The sequence below is a fragment of the Saccopteryx bilineata genome, chromosome 1, assembly GCF_036850765.1.
Source record: "Saccopteryx bilineata isolate mSacBil1 chromosome 1, mSacBil1_pri_phased_curated, whole genome shotgun sequence".
Classification (NCBI taxonomy): domain Eukaryota; kingdom Metazoa; phylum Chordata; class Mammalia; order Chiroptera; family Emballonuridae; genus Saccopteryx; species Saccopteryx bilineata.
In genome coordinates, this window is record NC_089490.1 from 84,606,821 (window position 1) to 84,625,444 (window position 18,624).

At 52.7% G+C, this 18,624-nt stretch overlaps 1 protein-coding gene across 12 annotated transcripts in view; it reads left to right on the forward strand.

Moving 5' to 3' along the window:
* PACSIN2 (protein kinase C and casein kinase substrate in neurons 2) overlaps positions 1–14,687 on the forward strand; it is a 157,603-nt gene extending 142,916 nt beyond the window's left edge. For 10 of the 12 annotated variants that reach the window (XM_066256275.1, XM_066256265.1, XM_066256285.1 and 7 more), the window contains 7 exons: positions 278–433; positions 1,806–1,981; positions 3,624–3,744; positions 6,377–6,498; positions 8,838–8,960; positions 9,378–9,574; positions 12,970–14,687. In XM_066256275.1, coding sequence (XP_066112372.1) covers positions 278–433; positions 1,806–1,981; positions 3,624–3,744; positions 6,377–6,498; positions 8,838–8,960; positions 9,378–9,574; positions 12,970–13,082 — 1,008 coding nt within the window. In that variant the 3' untranslated portion in view covers positions 13,083–14,687. The remainder of the gene's footprint in view (positions 1–277; positions 434–1,805; positions 1,982–3,623; positions 3,745–6,376; positions 6,499–8,837; positions 8,961–9,377; positions 9,575–12,969) is intronic. The other 2 variants (XM_066256333.1, XM_066256322.1) reach the window with 1 other exon arrangement.
* The last annotated feature ends 3,937 nt before the right edge of the window (positions 14,688–18,624 follow it).

Here is an 18,624-nt window from a genome sequence, read left to right on the forward strand (position 1 = left end):
GCGCCTGGGGCAGAGGCCAAGGAGCCATCCCCAGCACCCGGGCCATCTTTGCTCCAATGGAGCCTCGCTGCGGGAGGGGAAGAGAGAGACAGAGAGGAAGGAAAGGGGGAGGGGTGGAGAAGCAGATGGGCGCTTCTCCTGTGTGCCCTGGCTGGGAATCGAACCCAGGACTTCTGCACGCCAGGCCGACGCTCTACCACTGTGCCAACCGGCCAGGGCCAGGTGAGGATTTTGACCTTTCAGAATCACGATGTTCAGGAACTCCTTCTCCCTGTAGGTCGAAGCTGCAAAGAAAGCCTACCACGCAGCGTGCAAAGAGGAGAAATTGGCAATATCGCGAGAAAGCAATAGCAAAGTGGACCCATCCCTCAATCCTGAACAGCTTAAGAAATTGCAAGACAAAGTAGAAAAATGCAAGCAAGATGTTCTTAAGGTAAATAGCGCTCTTTACATGATGAGTGCACTGCGCCTGTGTCTGGCACATGGGGAGCCTTTGAGCTGCTTGGTTGCGTAGGTGGATAGAGGTATGCAGATCAGATAAAATACATTCCTGCCCTCAGGAGTGTCTCTCCAGAGCCCATTGTGCCTACCTCAGGATTGGGCAGAGCAGTGATTCCTGTGCTGGTTCAAGGGTCGGGTGCTGGGGCGGGAAGGACTTGGAGATGTGGGTGTCCACAGTGGGGACCCAGTGTCTGAGCTGTTATGAAGGGTTTTGAGGACTGAATTGCCAGTGGCCTTCAAAGTGAGGAGCTTTCCATACTGCTGACAGGGAGCCACTGAAGGAGGAAGGGCAGAGGTGTGGGGGCAGATGGTCTACGTCAAAGAGTAGAAGCCAGTGGACTGGGACCACAGGGACCTCAAGGGCCAGGAGCAGGGAGGATTTTTCCAGCAGCCTCCACGGTAAAGGCCATAAAGCGGTGTGGGCAGAGGCTGCAGGAGCTCGGGGGTGGTGGGACAGCAGCTTTCAGTCAAAACGAGACAGTGAACAGCTTGGCCCTGGCTAGTTGGCTCAGTGGTAGAGTGTCAGCCCAGCGTGTGGAAGTCCCTGGTTCAATTCCCAGCCAGGGCCCACAGGAGAAGCGCCCATCTGCTCTCTATCCTTTCTCTTTATCTCTCTCTCCCCCTCCTGCAGCCAAGGCTCCATTGGAGCAAAGTTGGCCCAGGCACTGAGGATGGCTCCATAGCCTCCGCCTCAGGCGCTAGAATGGTTCCAATCACAACGGAGCAATGGCCCAGATGGGCAGAGCATCACCTCCTAGTGGGCATGCCAGTTGGATCCTGGTTGGACTCATGTGGGAGTCTGTTTCTCTGCTTCCCCGCTTCTCACTTCTGAAAAATAAAAAAAATTATTTTTAATTAAAAGAATAAAGAAGAGATAGGAAACAGGTAGTATAGCTTCCTGGATGCCTTTCTTGTCTTCCACTGTGAAGGGGGGTTCCCGTCTTTTCCCCTTGCAGTAGATTAGTGAGATGAACAAATGGGGTGTTAGTGAAGGGCTTTTCAGAGTGGCAGGGCTCTGCCTGGAAGGTCTAAGTCACAGAACTTAAACAAGAGACAGTATCTGGTAATTTCATAGTTGCCAGGAAGTGAGCAAGAGGCTTTCTTATGAAAGTCACCCAGGCTGTCTGGCTGGCTTAATATTGTCACCTGATAAATCTAGATACTGATGAATTCAGAAGTGGTGGAAAGGGACAGAGGCCTTGAGGACCTGTGTGGCGCAGAGCCTGTCTTGCTTCCTCTCGGTTGGAGGGCTTCAGGCCAAATGGCAGTGAACCCTCCCATGTGCTGTGTGGATTTTCTTGTAGACCAAAGAGAAGTATGAGAAGTCCCTGAAGGAGCTGGACCAGGGCACCCCTCAGTACATGGAGAACATGGAACAGGTGTTTGAGCAGTGCCAGCAGTTTGAGGAGAAGCGCCTGCGCTTCTTCCGGGAAGTTCTGCTGGAGGTTCAGAAGCACCTAGACCTGTCAAATGTGTCCAGGTAAGTGTCTTTGTAGTCACATAGCACGTCACAATGAAGGCAGTGGAATGTTGGTTTTGAGCAAAACTCAGCTGCTTGCCACACTGGAGATGGCAGTGTTTGTCAGGCCCTGCCATAGTCCCTCAGTTCTCCTGCCCAGGAAGGGCCCTTCTGTGGAGCCTGACTGCAGCTGCACAGAAAGCTGGTCATTGGCCTGAGCCAGATGGCCTCTTACCATGCAATAAGGGGCCCTTCTTTACTAGCTCTATGTATAGCACTCTGGGTCTGCACAGCTCAGACCAGCCACAGCAGGTGAATTTGAAATCAACCCAGTGTAAGTCCAGCATTTCCAGACTGGCATGCCTGTGCCCATGATGATCTGACTTTGAGGCCCCTTATGAGCCCGTTCCATCCAGACCAGCTGGCTGCCAGTTCGGTTCTTGACTTCTCAGTGGTTTTAGACCTGGGCAGCACAGACCCTCGGAGGATCAGTTCTGACTTGTGTGTGGAGGTTGGGCTATTTCTTCTGTACTTTCCTGTCCTTGGTCCAGTGACACCTTTGTTCAGAGGTCTGGGCTAACCGTGGACATAGACTTTTTCATCCACAGAGCAGAGCCATTTAGAACTGACTCACTAGCCAATGCTTAACAGGACATAAAACTCCCTTTGTCTCCTTCTGTATAAAAAACGAAAGCAACAATTACTCAACTGCACTGCTGCCATTTAATTAATCTTTATAACAGTCTATGAAGTAGGCGGCATGGTCCCCCATCCTATTGATGAGGAAGCTAGGGCTGGGTGAGGTGAAGTGGCTTGCCTAAGGCCACACAGCTGGCTCAGGCAGGGCAGGGCTGCGTCAGGCTCTTCTGGGTGTAGGATAACTCCCATATGTGAGAGCTTGTCCTCTATTGGCATGTCCGGCCTTACTTAGTCCTCCTAGTCACCCTGGCAAATAGACGGTGTAATCGTGTCCTGGGGCACATTCTGAGGTACTGAGGGCTAGGACTTCACATATCTTTTGGAGGACATAATTCAACACATAGCAGATGGCATTATGCCTACTTGGGTGGAGGAAACTGAAGCCCAGAGAGGATAAATGATTTGCCAGTCATACAGATTAGGAGCGAACATGCCAGTACCTGCAGTGATACATACTCCTGTTCGATGTAGAGTTTTCTAGGAAGGTGAGCTGCTGTGAGCTGTCAGCAGAAGGTGTCCCCACCCCAGGGACCCTTTGATATTGCCTTTGCGTGGCTGAGTATAAATAAACATCCAGCTTTTTGAAGGAATGAGGAGGAACTTTCCTGACACAGGATTCTGGGTCTGATTAAATGGGACCACCCACATTGGTGGCCTGTGTGGCCCAGATGCTGGTGCTTTTTGTATTTTCGGATACAGAGCAAAGCCACGCGTTGCTGCCTAGTGATTAAAGCTGACTTGTTAGAAGCCAGAGCTATGGCTTCCATGCCATGGTTGTTGTTGATCATTTGTGCACATTGAGGCCAGATGATCACCAGCCGAGCCAGGTAGTTTTGATCCGCAATGTAAAGTCAGCTAGAGTGTGACTGCTGGCCTCAGTGCCCGCCATGGCCAGCCCCTGGGCTAGGATGAGTAGTGGCTGTCCCTGCCTTCTGAAAGAATTATGCTTCTCTCTCTGATTTAGCTACAAAAACATTTACCGTGACCTGGAGCAGAGCATCAAAGCTGCTGATGCAGTGGAGGACCTGAGGTGGTTCAGAGCCAACCACGGGCCAGGCATGTCCATGAACTGGCCACAGTTTGAGGTAAGAGGAGGCTGCACCCGTGAACCCCTCAGCCCAGCAGGGGCCTGGACCCACAGGATTGAATCATGCACTCTCTTTCTTGTTTCAACTCTGCACTGGCCTTTGTCCTATTTAGAAGGCAGCCGTTACCCGCAGCTATACTAGAAAGCAAGGTGATGTTTAATTTTCTGGAGCTCTAAGCATTTCTGAAGGGGGCCTTCTGACTCTAGGGAAGGTGAAATTATGTTCTTTCTTGTTAAGAACTTTGATAGCCATTTGACCACTGGCATTCTCTCACAATGAGTCCTAGGAGCTGCAGGACATGCAGGAACTCCCCCCACCACACACACCTGGTTCCTTGCCCTACCCTGAGGGTGGCCGGGAAGGGAGTGGCCATAGTGCATGACAGGCCTGGTGGACCCCGGGCACCAGCTCAGCCACCCCTGGTCCAGGCTAAAAGGGGAGCCTGGTCTCAGTGTGTAGCTCTTCCCCTTCCTCCTTCACAGTTAAATCAACAAGTTTGGATTCAGGATTAACTTTTCTCTTTTCCCATTTTCATGGGTCTGAGTCTTCCAATGTCTGTCTTTACATGCAAAATGCCTGGGGATCTCGGACTCTTCTAGTCTTAGGATTGGGTCACCAGGCCCTCACCCCCATGTCCTCCACCTCCGTAGTAGGAGAGAAGTCAGTGAGCGTAAGTCATGCCTCCCTGTTCTCTGAGATCAGAGGCTCTCCCTTTTTGTGGGGAAGCATGGCCTCTCCTGGGAGGACGCTGGGAGTGACTGCCTCGGACTCAGCCAAGCGGCTGCTCAACTCAGCACAGCCAAAGCTTGTGGTCAGGTCCCACCTCTCTGCTCACCGGCTGTGTATGTTGAGCAAGTCACTTGCCCTGTCTGTGACTCCCATGTCCCATGTGTGAAGTGCGATGACAACAGCAGCTATCTCCTCAGTTGGCCGGGGCTTCAGTGGCCTGGGCCATGCTGGGGTTTGGCCATGGGCCAACCACACAGAAGCTGGCCGGACCCCATCCTGGCCTACAGTTTCGCCAGTCCTCACACATGTCCCTGTTTCCTGGAGCTTCTAGAGAAAGCTTCTTCAGATAACTGTGGGTCTCTGCCACTGAGCACCCGGCTGCCTGCATCATTTTTAGGACATCTCCCCACAGGAGGCCAAGAGCAAGCTGTGCCCCTTCCACAGAGGCATTAGGACAAAACAGGCCCAGGGGCTTTTTCGAATGGAAGTGAGCCTAGAGGAAAGAGGAGAAGGCACGCAGCCTCCACCCCCCAGGAAGCCACACTGGGAAGAAGCAAGTTGATGATGTACCTTGTGCACACAACTGGGGCTGCACCCCTCGGGGTTTACTGCACTCACACAATTCCCCCCCCCCCCCCCGCCGCCACCACCTCCCCAGCCTCTCAGGGTATCTGTGAGTAGGCAGTACCCAGTCTGGGAAGGAAAATTCCCCAGGCTGTCTCACTGGGTGGCGCCTGGGCAAGAGTCCATGGGCAGCGCCTCTCTGCAGATGCGGGGGCCTGGGAACCAGTGCCACATGTGGCACACACAGTTCTTAGCGGCTCATGCTTCCCTGTTTCTAATGGAATTATTTGTTTTTGTTTTCCATGCTACAAGGATGAAGTAAGTTACTGTTTTATGGCTAACTACTGAATTGTAAGCCTCCTGCAGTGTGTATCTAGCCCACGTGGGTCTGTGTGGGGTCCATAGCCTGGTTCTGGGAACAGATACTGGGGAAGGGACTGTGGCAGCAGTCAGCCTGCTGATTTTGTTGTCCAGGTTAACAGCTGGCTCTTCCTTTCAAAGTCAGTCTGGGTTGACCACATCAGCTCTTGAAAGCTACTCAAACACATTTATATTTGCTGTGATGTCTCAAGTTCCAGTTGAGTTGTTGGTCATCTTATTTCCATTGAGAAATAAAGAAAGAGGTGACCTGGTCTGCTACTAACTGCAAATAGTAACTTTTTCTTTCTGGGTCTTGGTTTCCTCATCTGAGAATTGTTAGACTTGCCGTTTCTAAGATGGCATCTAACCCGAGATTCTGTAACTGCATGTGAGCACGGCTAGGGACTCAGTCACACTAAGTGCTAGCTTAGTTCAGGTTGTTTGATGATGAGTGCAGTTGGGAGGGAGGGAGCTCATCACACGTGCATACTTATGATCTTCTGGAAAATCATGCTGTGGCTCCTTCCTTCTTTTCCCCCTGCTCCCAGTGTTTTCTAGGGCAGGTGATAAAAGCCTGTTGACATGCTGGGCAATAGTGAACCTTTGGGGAGATGAATACTTTGCTTTGTTACCCCTCTCCCCTTGCAAATGCTCCTTTACACTGAAAAGGAATAACAGAGCGCTAGGGAGGACTTCCTCCTTTGGAGACTCAAGTGATCAGTTAGCTTATCTGCATCCTTGATGATGCATGTCCACCCAGCTGATCTTACTTGCACCCGGGTTTGTGTTCCCCATCGCAGGCTTGCCCAGATCCCCACAGCGAGCTTTCTTGCACCCTGGGAACCAGAGATAGTTTAGGGCATGGGTTGGAAGGGTCTCCAACTTTGAAAGCCAAGCCCCCACCCTGTGTTTTAGACTGATGTGGCCTCAAACAAATGAGCTTCCCACTTTCTCTCCCTTGCTGCCTGTTGCCCAGGAGTGGTCTGCAGACATGAATCGAACTCTCAGCCGGAGAGAGAAGAAGAAGGCCACTGATGGCGTCACCCTGACAGGCATCAACCAAACGGGGGACCAGGCTCTGCAAAACAAGCCCAGCAGGTGGGTGTGGGCAGCCTCCATCCCTGGGCTGTGCATGGGCCCGAATGTCCCCAGCTTGGACACCTAGGAGAGTCCCCAGTGGAGCCTTGCCGGGACCCCATTGGGCATTTGTCAAGATGCTTCTTGGGTGCTTGAGTTTGTTGGGCGGGGCCCCAGAGCATCTCTAGGGGAGGATCATCTGTCTGTCCGGTGCCAGAGCTGTAGAAAGATCCTGAGAGAGAGCCTTAGCCACAAACATGCTTCGGGCCCTAAATGAGGGAAAGAGCTGGTGTCAGGTAGTGGTCATCATGTGTCCCCAGTGGTGCACACAGGCAGGCGGAGGTCACTGTTGGTTCCTCTAGGCGAATGCAGGTATCTTTCCCAGGTTTGTACTTCTCTACGCTGTATGCAGGTGCCTGCTGGGGAGGAGGAGGGAGGCAAGAAATCATTGTCACGTGTCCCCTTGAAATCACCTCTTTGTTGAGAGCCTTGGTTATTTCTCATTGTTTGCTGAAACTAAATTTGGATAGAAGAGGTGGCACTGAGGTCATTAGAAGTTCCTGGAAAGTGTGTGCTAGACAAGGCCTGCCCCCACCCCAGAGTCCCCATTAGATAAGCACTGCCACCCTCTGCAGAGCTGTGGGCAGGCTGCCCTTCCCTGGGATCCACACCTGCCTCACAGCCCCCAGCCCAGAGGCCTCCATCAAACAGAATGATAAGACATCCACCTGATGTTACATCCCGTGATCATGGCTTCCTAGGAAGGGTCAGCAAAGCTTCCAGAGCCTTTATGCAGCCCCAGGCACTGAGACCCCCACTCAGACTCCCTGGGCAGACGTGGCCTGTCCTCTTTCATCTGTTTTGTTACTGTCTGAGCAGGTGGGCTTGGTTAAGTGACTAGAGCAGCAGCAGTATGCACCACCCCAGGGATCAGGCCAGCACCAGTGTGACTGGGGTGGCGGTGGGGAGGATGAGCTACCACCCTGGGGGAGCTAGGGTTGTCTAGGCTGCCTGGGCACCTGGGCTGCTGCACAAATTCACTGCCCAGGACCAACCCCACTCAGAAAGTCAGCTAGAGAAATATGCCAAGGAGAGAGGAGGGCCTGGTGGTCTCAGTGGGCAGGCTTGGGTCCAGCAGCCTTCACCAGCCTCAGGGGTTACTCTGGTGCCATTTGATGCATTTCTTCCCCTCCTCTCCCCAGCTCTGAGCCATCTCTCCAGCACTTTGAGTACCTGCTCCATGCAGCCCTGGACTTGCTGGCGAGAGGTGGTGCTGGCCACCAGAGCCCTGCCCTGTCGTTTAGTGTTCAGGTCCCTCAGCTCAGAGTTACACACTCAGAGTGGGGTGCTGGGTGCTAGAGGGCCTTTCTTCTTTCTGTCTGTTCTGCACTTAGCACCTACAGTCCTGGAATCCTATCACCCCTGGCTGTCAGCCCTCAGGCCAGACTTAGGTCTGACTTCTCTCTGGTGCTCCCGGCCTGGAACACAGTAGGCAGTTGCCAGAGTTGTGTAGGTCAGTGGTCCCCAACCCCCGGGCCGCGGACCGGTACCAGTCCGTGGGCCATTTGGTACTGGTCCACAGAGAAAGAATAAATGACTTACATTATTTCCGTTTTATTTATATTTAAGTCTGAACAATGCTTAATTTTAAAAAATGACCAGATTCCCTCTGTTACATCCGTCTAAGACTCACTCTTGACGCTTGTCTCGGTCATGTGATACATTTATTCGTCCCACCCTAAAGGCCGGTTTGTGAAAATATTTTCTGACATTAAACCGGTCCATGGCCCAAAAAAGGTTGGGGACCACTGGTGTAGGTGGATCTTCTCTCTCTGCAACACAAAAGGGGTTCTTCTTTCCTAGATAGGGCGGTTCAGTGGGCTCTGGTGCTGCTTTTGGAAGTTCCAGGCCCAGAGAAAGCAGGGAAAGAGGCCACTGGACCTATTAGTAATCAGAGGAGGAGGAGTGTGCTGTGCTGTGGGTTCTGGAGAGCTCTGGGAGCCATCCTCCTCTCATCAGCGGGGCTTGGAGCCCCTTGGGCTGAGCCTACAGCTGTCTGGCCTGCCAGCTCGCAGGAATGGGGAGGACTGGACAGTCCCCGTGCCTTCCACCTCAAGGCTCCTGTTTGGGGCAGACTGTGTCCAGATGCAAGGAGGGAAAATGCAAATCTGTTGTCTCTTAGACATTTTAAATGTGTTTAACAGCCAGATGTTTGCTGCAACACTTTCTGCTCAGACAACATATTCCTCCATCTGATTTATGCCTTTAGCCCCTGGCCCTGTGATCCTGCAGCTGGGAGCACCCAGGACTTCAGGGGCTGCTGAGCTGAGGTCCCCTGAAAGCTCTCTCTCTCCCCATAGTGACCTTAGTGTCCCGAGCAACCCCACACGGTCAGCGCAGTCACTGTCCAGCTACAACCCCTTCGAGGATGAGGACGACACAGGGAGCACCGTCAGTGAGAAGGAGGACATTAAGGCCAAAAAGTTGGTGAACAAACGCTTCCCTCTGGTTTCCACCTCGCTCGCTCTGTCTTTCTCCTTCTCTCTATCCAGGGTCTCGTTCCCTCGGCTCTCACAGCAATGCATGAGGCCCACAGGCAGTGACCCGGCTGCCAGCTGTGGACAGTCTCTGGCTTTTCGATTTCTCAGGGAGGGGGCCACTAGTTAACAATCTGTGGTTGCTTTTTCTCTGTCCTCCATTAACCATAGTCAAGGCTTCAGCACAGGAAGACAGGCCTGCTGGGTGGCCTTGCTGGAGCCAGCCAGCCCTGCCTCTGCCAGGAGCTGTCGTGGGCCCTGACAGACTGCGCTGTGAAGCTGGGGGCTGTGCTCCTACAGTCCCCAGGGCCTCATGCCTCTGGCAGCCCCATGCTCAGGTCCCGGGTCAACCCTTTCTTGCAGCGTGAGCAGCTACGAGAAGACGCAGAGCTACCCCACTGACTGGTCAGATGAAGAATCTAACAACCCATTCTCCTCCACGGATGCCAATGGGGACTCCAATCCATTTGATGAGGATGCCACCTCGGGGACAGAAGTGCGGGTCCGGGCTCTTTATGACTATGAGGGGCAGGAGCATGATGAGCTGAGCTTCAAGGCTGGTAGGTGGCTCCCCACTGGCATCTGGGCGAATGTTTCCAACCTGCTGAGGAGGCTTGTTGTATTGAAAGTCTGCTAAAACTCCTCCCAGTTTTATGTGTGGGGTGTCCCCCCCCACTTCGGAAGTAGCAGATGCTCAATGCCAGAGCTTAACAGTGAGGTGCCCTTGTGTAGCTGGGCAAGGCCTGGGCACAGCAGGGCACTGGAGCAGGAGATGCTGATCGCCAGGACCACTCAGCTCCCCCAGACCTCTCCAGAAGCAGCTGGCCCCAGGTCCCCAAGGGCAAAGCCTTTCTCCAGAGGTCCTCAGTTGGTGGAGGGGCCCCTGGCAAGCTGCCTTGCCTGGACTCCAGAGTACACTCAGTGTGCCCTGTGGTTGCAGAGGCTCATCTTAGGGGCAGTGCCTTTCAAACTTGCTCCCTGCAGCCGTGTTGTAGTCACAGTCACCATCAACACACCTCTGTTGCCAGTAGCTGAAACCTTTGTGTTACAGAACAGTCTGGATCTTGCTTACAAGGCTCTGCATGCAGACATTTTCTATCCTGGCTTTTTTTTTTTAAACGTTGGCTGCAGTTTACCAAGATCGGTTGCAGCTCTCAGCTTGAAAAGACTTCGAGCCTGTCTAAGAAGGCTCTCGCAGCTTAGCACCACAGTGGGCCCAAAGGGTCCAAGGTCCTTCTTCTGAATTGCCCCTTGTCAAAGCCACCCTGGATCCAGCATCCACCCCTCCAAGGGAGGCCGGGCCAGAACTCAGCCCAGGCTGACGGTGCCCCTCCACTCGGGCTGCTCCTCGGGGACAAACCCCCACATCCGACTCCCTCTGCTGGCGGGGTGGTGTACGAGGAGTTGTATCTGAAGGTCCCTGCTCCTAAAAGTCCTGCAGGAGCCTGGGAAGAGGAACCTTCAGCCTCCTCCCCTTCGCACTCAGCAGGCCAGCGGCTGTCCCCAGATGCTCCAGCCCAGGCTTGGTCATCAGGCATCCCTGGCTGATTATACAAAGTTTGTATGTGCCTTTAAACATCTTTGTCTAGTTTTCTGATATCTTTGGTTGGAGTTGTTTTCCCTCTACTTTGTTGACTTATTTATTTAAATGTATAATTCTTTCTCAAGCTTATCTATTGGATTTGTTCAGCAATTTTATAGATTTAAATTGTTTCCTTCTGCGCCAAGTGAATTGTCAGAAGCAAACTGACTGAAAGTAACATTTCTAATCACCACTTTATATTTTTACAACTTGTAAGCTTTCCTATCACTTTTGTTTTTTTTTTTTTTTAATTTTTATTTATTCATTTTAGAGAGGAGAGAGAGAGAGAGACAGAGAGAGACAGAGAGGAGAGAGAGACAGGGGGGAGGAGCTGGAAGCATCAACTCCCATATGTGCCTTGACCAGGCAAGCCCAGGGTTTCGAACCAGCGACCTCAGCATTTCCAGGTCGACGCTTTATCCACTGCGCCACCACAGGTCAGGCCCACTTTTGTTATTTTTTACGATGTGACATTAGTTCCCAGCCAGTGCTGCTATTGTCTGTCTTTGGCATGCTCTGGCCGCTTGCCACCTGTCTGGGGCTTCGGTGCACTTTTAGCCATGCGGAAGCATTGCCTTGCTAGTGTCTCACTGTGGCCTGGGAGCCTGGCAGCCTGCGAGGGCAGAATGAGATCCAGGGTCCCAGGGTCCCAGCGCTGGCCCTACACTCACTCCTGATGCTGCTAAGTCAGATTTACATGAACCAGGGCTGACAAGTGGCCTGGGGCCCATCTGTGACCCAGCTCCAGGAGGAATGACCATTTCATATGGGAATAATGGCATACCAGGTACTGTCTTGTGTTCTTTTGTGTTATAACTGGTATTCCCCATAGCAGCCTGTCCACAGATGAGGACACAGGGCCAGGGCAGTTTGTCCAGTCTCCTAGCCTGTGACAGAAGCTCTGGGATTTGAACCCAGCAGCCCTGGGTTCTGGGCCACAGGCATCTTGGTTAGTATTACTGCTACTTAAACAAAGAGAGTCAGGGAAATATTACTAAACAAGGCACTAAACTGCAACTAAGCTGAAAAATGGACCAAAATGCCAACGAGAAATACAAAGCTGCAAACTGAACAATAAAGAACTCGCACCTGGGGCTACCAGTCTTCCCATTCCTGCCCCTGAGAAGGCTGGAGGCTACCGAACTTTCCATCCTGGCCCCTGAAAGGCCTGGGATTACCAGTCATCCCGTCCTGGCTCCTGATCTTTCTGTCCTGCCCCTGAGCTGAGGGTTCCCACTGCCTCTACCAGGTAGGTGCTCACAGCCAGAGCCCAGGCAGCTCTTGCCTGTACCCTGGCTCTGGTGCTGCTCTGTCTGCAGGTCAAACTTGGACCTTCCCTCACCACAGCCCTGATCGTACCTGTGGTCCTTATCCCTTGGTCTGGCCCCTTGAGGGACCAGGGCTCCTTCTGTCTCTCATCTATGAATCTCCTCTGCCACCCAGGACCTGGTCTGAGGAAGGTGAAGGAACAAACAAAAGATAAATCAAACCACCTGACAGCCATGGGGAGATTCCAGAGCTGGACCAATGGCTTTCATCTTAGTCAGGAGAGGTTGATTTTTTTTAAGTCAGAGGACATGCCCTGAGCTGGGTGCTGGGGAAGAATGATGGGTGCCCACCCTTCCACAGCCTGCATTCTGGACACAGATTAAGTAAAGGCCCAAGGACCATGGCAACAGTGCTGGAGGAGACCTAAGAGGAGCGAGTGGGCAAAGCCCAGGGGAGGGAGATGGCCACCGTGAAAGCAGTCCTCTGACCTGGCCTGGGGTGGTCAGGAAGGCAAAGGCCTGTAGCCTCTTTTGTGTGTGAGAAAGAGATGAGAAGCATCAATTCTTCATTGCAGCATCTTAATTATTCATTGATTGCTTCTCATACGCGCCTTGACTGGTGGGCTCCATCAATGCTAGTGACCTCTTGCTCATGCCAGTGACCTTGGGCTCAAGCCAGTGATCATGGGATCATGTCTATGATCCCACGCTCAAGCTGGTGAACCTGTGATCAAGCCGGCGACCTTGGAGTTTTGAACCTGGGACTTCAACATCCCAGGTCTACCCTCTACTGTACCACCACTGGTCAGGAAGGCCTGCAGCCTTAATTTTGGAGTCTCTTTGGGAGCCACTATGGCATCTGGGAGCTGCTTGCTGAAGGGTGACTATGTGAGAGCTGTCTCTTTAGACCTTTGAGAAGCCCCTGAAAAGATACCTTAAAATGCAATGTAGTAGAGAAACAAGCCCAGAAGAATACGTGTCTCTCCCACCCACAGTAGAGAGCCTCTGTGGGCCGGGGTGAAGTCTAAGATATGACAGAGACTGACCCAATGGTTAGTGTGTCACCTGCCAGCTCACCAAGACCCCTAACCTTTTTGTCTTGCAGGAGACGAGCTGACCAAGATAGAGGATGAGGATGAGCAGGGTTGGTGCAAGGGGCGCTTGGACAATGGACAGGTTGGCCTATACCCAGCAAATTACGTCGAGGCAATCCAGTGACAGCCTGATGGGCCAGCTGGTGGAGGCGTGGGCCCCAGCAGCTCCGTTAGCCATTGGCCTGGGCAGCACTCTGGCACTTCCAGCCGGCCATGTGGGTGTCCACTCCTTTTCCTGTAAAAGATGATGGTTCCATTGTTCTTGGCTTCATGGTGTCTCTTGAAGACAGACGAGCCGGTCATTTCACCTGGGACTTGGCACCGTTCTCTGTGCAGATGGAGAGATCCGAGCACAGGGAGAGCAGTACAGCAGACGCCCCACCTGCCCTGCTCACTGTGCGGCTATCATGGAGCTGTATGTTCTTGCCTGTCTTTCCGCCCTCTTGGCCTCAATGGTGGGTTCCACTGATTCTGTTCCACTGATTCCTTTCTCTGATGCGCTCATCATCCTCACCTTAAATGAACACATTTACATGCTATTTTCTGAGGTTTTTAATTTAAAGGCTATGTACAGTTGTACTTTTTTATATCCTTGTCCATCCATTCATTATTGCTTAAATTATAGCACAGGTTAACGTACACCAGGCTTGCGGAAGTGGTACCTGTTTCCGTGTTGTGCTGTTACCTGACCATGCCACTGCTTGGGGCCGGCTGCAAGAGCCTGGCTCATTTAGACATGGTATTTGAGGCCAGAACTCACAATAGAGGGTGGGAACACGTGGTAGGTTTCTACTGTGAATGTGTGGGTTTTGTAAATAGCCTTATGCAGTAGTGCCCAAAGTCACCATATTTAAAAGCTGTTTCCACTCTCTTTGTGCTTGAAATCTTACTCTTGCAGATTAATTCTGTCAGTGATGTGGAAGATTAAAACAGAAAAGACTAGCTGTTCAGGTGAACACACCTATAGATTCAAATGCTCTATATTAGACTTTCATGTCCTGGTGTATAATCTATATATATTATTTGATATTCAGAGAATCTAAAGAGTTTGTCTACTGTTCTCATGAGAGTTTAAAGACTCTTGACAGTGGACTTAATTTGTAAACACTGCTTGAAGACCGTGGCATTTGGGTCCAGGCCTGGCTGGTGGGCTGGGTGGGCCTCCTCCAGGGTTGGGACGTGGGCCCTAGGCCTCTGAAGTGGACACTTCTGGAGGGAGTCTGTCTTTGCTGGCCAGCTGAGGTCCACCTGCTAACTGGCCTTCGTCCCTCTGTAGCATAACACTGTAAAACTCCCAGATCTTTCCAGCAGTTGCATTCCAGCCATCAATGTTGCTTGTGAGCAAACAAAAGGTGGGTCTCACTCCATAGCACAAGGGTCTCGTCTGAGTGTCCTTGGTCATCAGGGAGCTGACGTGCTGCAGCAGGAAGCTACACTGTAATCAGGGGCAGGGAGGGGTTGGGAAAGCTTTTATTTTGTGTAACTCCAACGTTGGAGAAATGGCCGCTGCCATCACAAGCTATGCATTTACTCTGTGTTCCAGTGAGCTTGATGTCTTGCTTGGAAAGTGGACGTGTATATGTTTATTTTGAAGATTTACCAGCAGAAATCCTCATTCCTTTGCTACAAATTACCAAAAATTGTCAAGTCTTTTCAGTTCAGGAGTTTCTTTAGATGTATAGTACTTTAGGGGGAAAAAATCAATAAACACTTGATTTTGTGAGTGTGACAGTCTCTGTGCCATGCATGTACCTCACACTCATGCCAGCTGGTGGCATGCAGCAGCCTTGGAGCCAGGTGAGATTCTAGGCACAGACTGCTGCCTGAGGGCTGCATCCCTGTTCCACTGCCTCTGCTACACCAAGGTTGTGGATTTTGAGGCATCTGAGCCCCTCAGGGTTCTCCTTTCCCCAAACCTGCCACTGTTTGGCCTGGGCTTCCCTTCCTTCCTGAGGCCCAAACAGCAGGACCAGACCAGAGACCGCTTGCCACCCGGTCTCCCTGAACACATTTCCTGAGCACCTGCTGTGCGCTGGGCCCTGTGCTCTGCTCTGACATCTTCTGTGCAGACCATGCCCATCTCAGCCTGACCAGGCGGTGGTGCAGTGGATAGAGTGTCAGACTGGCACTCAGAGAACCCATGTTCGGAACCTTGAGATTGCTAGCTTGAGCGCGGGCTCATCCGGCTTGAGCGTGGGCTCACCAGCTTGAGTGCGGGTTGCTGGCTTGAGCCCTAGGTCGCTGGCTTAAGCAAGGGGTCACTCTCTCTGCTATAGCTCCCTGGTCAAGGCACATATGAGAAAGGGATCAGTGAACAACTAAGGTACCGCAACAAAGAATTGATGCTTCTCATCTCTCTCCCTTCCTGTCTGTCCTTATCTGTCCCTCTCTCTGTGTCTGTCATATACACACACAAAAAACAACAACAAAAAAACATGACCATCTCTGAACACCCCCAGGGGCAGGGTGAGTCTTCCCCCATTTCTCTTTGACAGAGGAAGAAACAGGCTCTGAGAGCCAGACTCCCCTGAGGAGGCCCTGTAGAGCCGTGCTGCTGAGTGAAATCCCTCTGAACCCTCCATCCACATGTGGGTTAAGGGAGAGAAAAGCCAGAGCGAGGCAAGAAGAGATGAGGGCTGCTGTGGCCACACTCACCACCTAGGGAAGCGCCCATTGGGGCACCGGGCCCCCACAGGAGCCAGCAGTGAGGTGGGCAGCTACCATTGCGGCATCAGTTTGCCCAGCTCACAAAGTACCCAGGACAAATCTTTGTCATCTAGGTGCCTGGTCTGCTGGGTGGTGGAGCACCTGCTCTTCACTTCCAAGGCAGTGTTGGAGGCCACTAGAGCTGCCTGCTGCCCACATAGGGCCCAGAGCAGGGTCCTGGGGCACTTGGTAGCTCATGCACTGTCATGACAGCCCATGGGGAGGCTGGAGTCACCCCACTTTACAGGGACTCAGAAGGTTTAGAAACTAGTGAGTTGCCTAAGGTCCCATGACAGAACTGTGATTTAAATACACATCTGCAGGACTTTTTTTTTTTTTTTTTAATTCATTTTTAGAGAGGAGATAGAAAGGGAGAGAGAGAAGGGGGGGAGGAGCTGGAAGCATCAACTCCCATATGTGCTTTGACCAGGCAAGCCCAGGGTTTTGAACCGGCGACCTCAGCATTTCCAGGTCGACGCTTTATCCACTGCGCCACCACAGGTCAGGCCACATCTGCAGGACTCTTAAGGTCAAGTCCTTCTTTTATCTCTCCCCTGACCGATACAGAGCACTGTGTGAGCAGGAGGAGCCCTCAAAGCCTGGATGGAACAACCTCTGCTCAGCAAGGCCCTCTTCACAGCCTCCTGTCCTCCCCAGAGCTCCTACAGGAATCCTGAGGGTTCTCACTGCCCACCTGCCCACTTCTGTCCTGGCTCTTTCCCCAGGAGAGAGTGGTGCCTGCCTTCCCAGCTGGATGGGTAAAGTAAGGGGTGAAAGGCCACAGGAACTCAGGATGTGGTGATGAGTGACACCTTGTTCTCCCAATCCCCAGCTGGGACCCCCTGGCATCATTGGCTGCCCCTTCCACACCGTCCATGCAGGGCCAGTAAGCCCTCCTTGCTCCTCTTCCCCCTCCCACAGCCACTGCCCAGGCCCAGCTGCTCCTTCTCACGGGTCACAGCTGTGTCTTGACCACCCTCTGGTCCCTGGAGCTCTAGGCTTCTGTCCCAGTTCCCTCTTCTCAGCATGGAGCTGGGGAGAGGAAGCTTTATCCTCCCTCTCCAAATCCCATGGTAATACCCAGAGAGCAAGCAAGCTGTAGTCCAGTGACCCAGCGAGGCCTCTGGCTCTGTCAAAGCTTAAACTAAAATACTGGGCCTTCTGAGATCCCTGCAGACAGAGGACAGAGCTGGCCTCTGTGTCCCTAGCTTCATTGTAGGATCCTTGTCCACTGAAACGTGCAGGTCCTCGCCCTGTGCCTGGCCTGGTCTTTGCTGGGTGGCCTATGGGCTATGCCAAGGCCTTGGGTACTAGGAGCCAGCCCTGGAAGAAACCTGCTCACAATCCATCGGTACAGGGATGGGGGAGGTTGAGAAGGTCCCCTGTGGGCTACCTGACCAAACCCCTCGTTCCTGGGGAAACTGAGGCCAAGTGAGGGGAAGTGGCATGCCTGTGGTCACAGAGCAAGTAGTTGGGGGTTCTAAGTAAGACCTAACCCTGAGTAACCCCTCCAAGCAGGAAGTCACTTTGGTTCCTGGGTTTCATTCATTCACCAAACATTTATTGAGCACCTACTGTGTGCAAGACTTGGTGGTCCCAGGACAGACATGAAGAAGGGACTTTAGGGAGCTCGGGTGGGCCAAGGAGGGATGGAGTCATTCTGACACTAGCACATGGGTAGCCAGAGTGGAGGGGGCAGGATGGTCCCCTGAGGGTGTGCAGGGTCGATCCTAGAGGTCAGACTACAAGCCTCGGGAAGTCAGGAAAAACAGGATCTTTTAACCCCACTCCAAGGCCCTAAGGGGTCCTTGAGCTGTTCCTCCAACCTCCAGTAGGAAGCATCTCCATCCCTGTGGGAACGGAAGCCTCTCTAAGCCTCAGTTTCCATCAAGTGGGGATGACCTCAGGGGTGCCCAGAACTGAGAGACCTTGCCAGGCAGCCTGTAGGTGCCTACAAGCTGCCTCTCCTCCTCAACCCTTCTTGTAGCCCCCTCTCTTTCCAGGGTGGCAGCTGCTGTCTGCTCCCCTCCCCAGCCCACTCTACCCTAGGTGAGGCAGGCTGATGCCCCTCCCAGGGGCTGCCCCACACACCTGCAGGAGGTGTATGCCCCTCCCTGGGCCTCAATTTCTTCATGGGAGGGTGTGCAGGGCCCTCTGGACTGGACCTCTTTGGTCCCTGTGGTGGGAGCGAGCAGAGGGTCCAGGGCCAGGATGGAGACAGCTCCACAGTGCCCCAGGAGAGCAGTCCCAGGCAGCTCTGAATCTGGCCAGACCTGTGTTTGAGGTACAAGTCTCAGTCCCTGTCATGCAGGGCCAAGGCCAAGCACAGAGTCAGAGGAGCCCAGCTGACCCTGGCACTATCCTGGAACAGGCAGCTCCTCAGCCTGTCTTTCCAACCAGCCTTGGGCTTAACTTTATCGGCTACATGCCAGGCCCCGTGCAGAGCACTTTTCCTGCAAAGGGTCCTATGAGCCTCCTCACTGTCTACGAGTGCCATTTTACAGATGAGGAAATGAACCAGACATGTTGAGTTACCTGAGTCTGGCCATACAGCAAGACAGGCAGAACTGGAGTTTGAACTCTGGTGCCCAACTCCAAATGGTAGGTGCTGTTGTCTGAACCACTGGTTCTCAAACACCTGGAGAGCTTGTTACAACCCAGCTTGCTAGGCCACATCCCAGAGTTTCTGAGTCACTATGTTGTGAGGGAGCCAGAGTTTGCGAATTTAACAAGTCCCCAGGAGATGCTGATTCAAGACTGCACTTTGAGAACCATGGGTCCCAATAGCAAATCAGGGCTGTGAGAATACCAACAAGTTCCATGTGCTCTTTGGTGTGTTCAGATGAGCAGCTGACATTCCTAACCCAGCTCTAGGTCATAGGATCTGGGCCCTGGGGACCCAGAGACTGATCAGCCACAGCCTGGCCAAGAAGGTGGGGACAGTATGCACAAAGAGAACC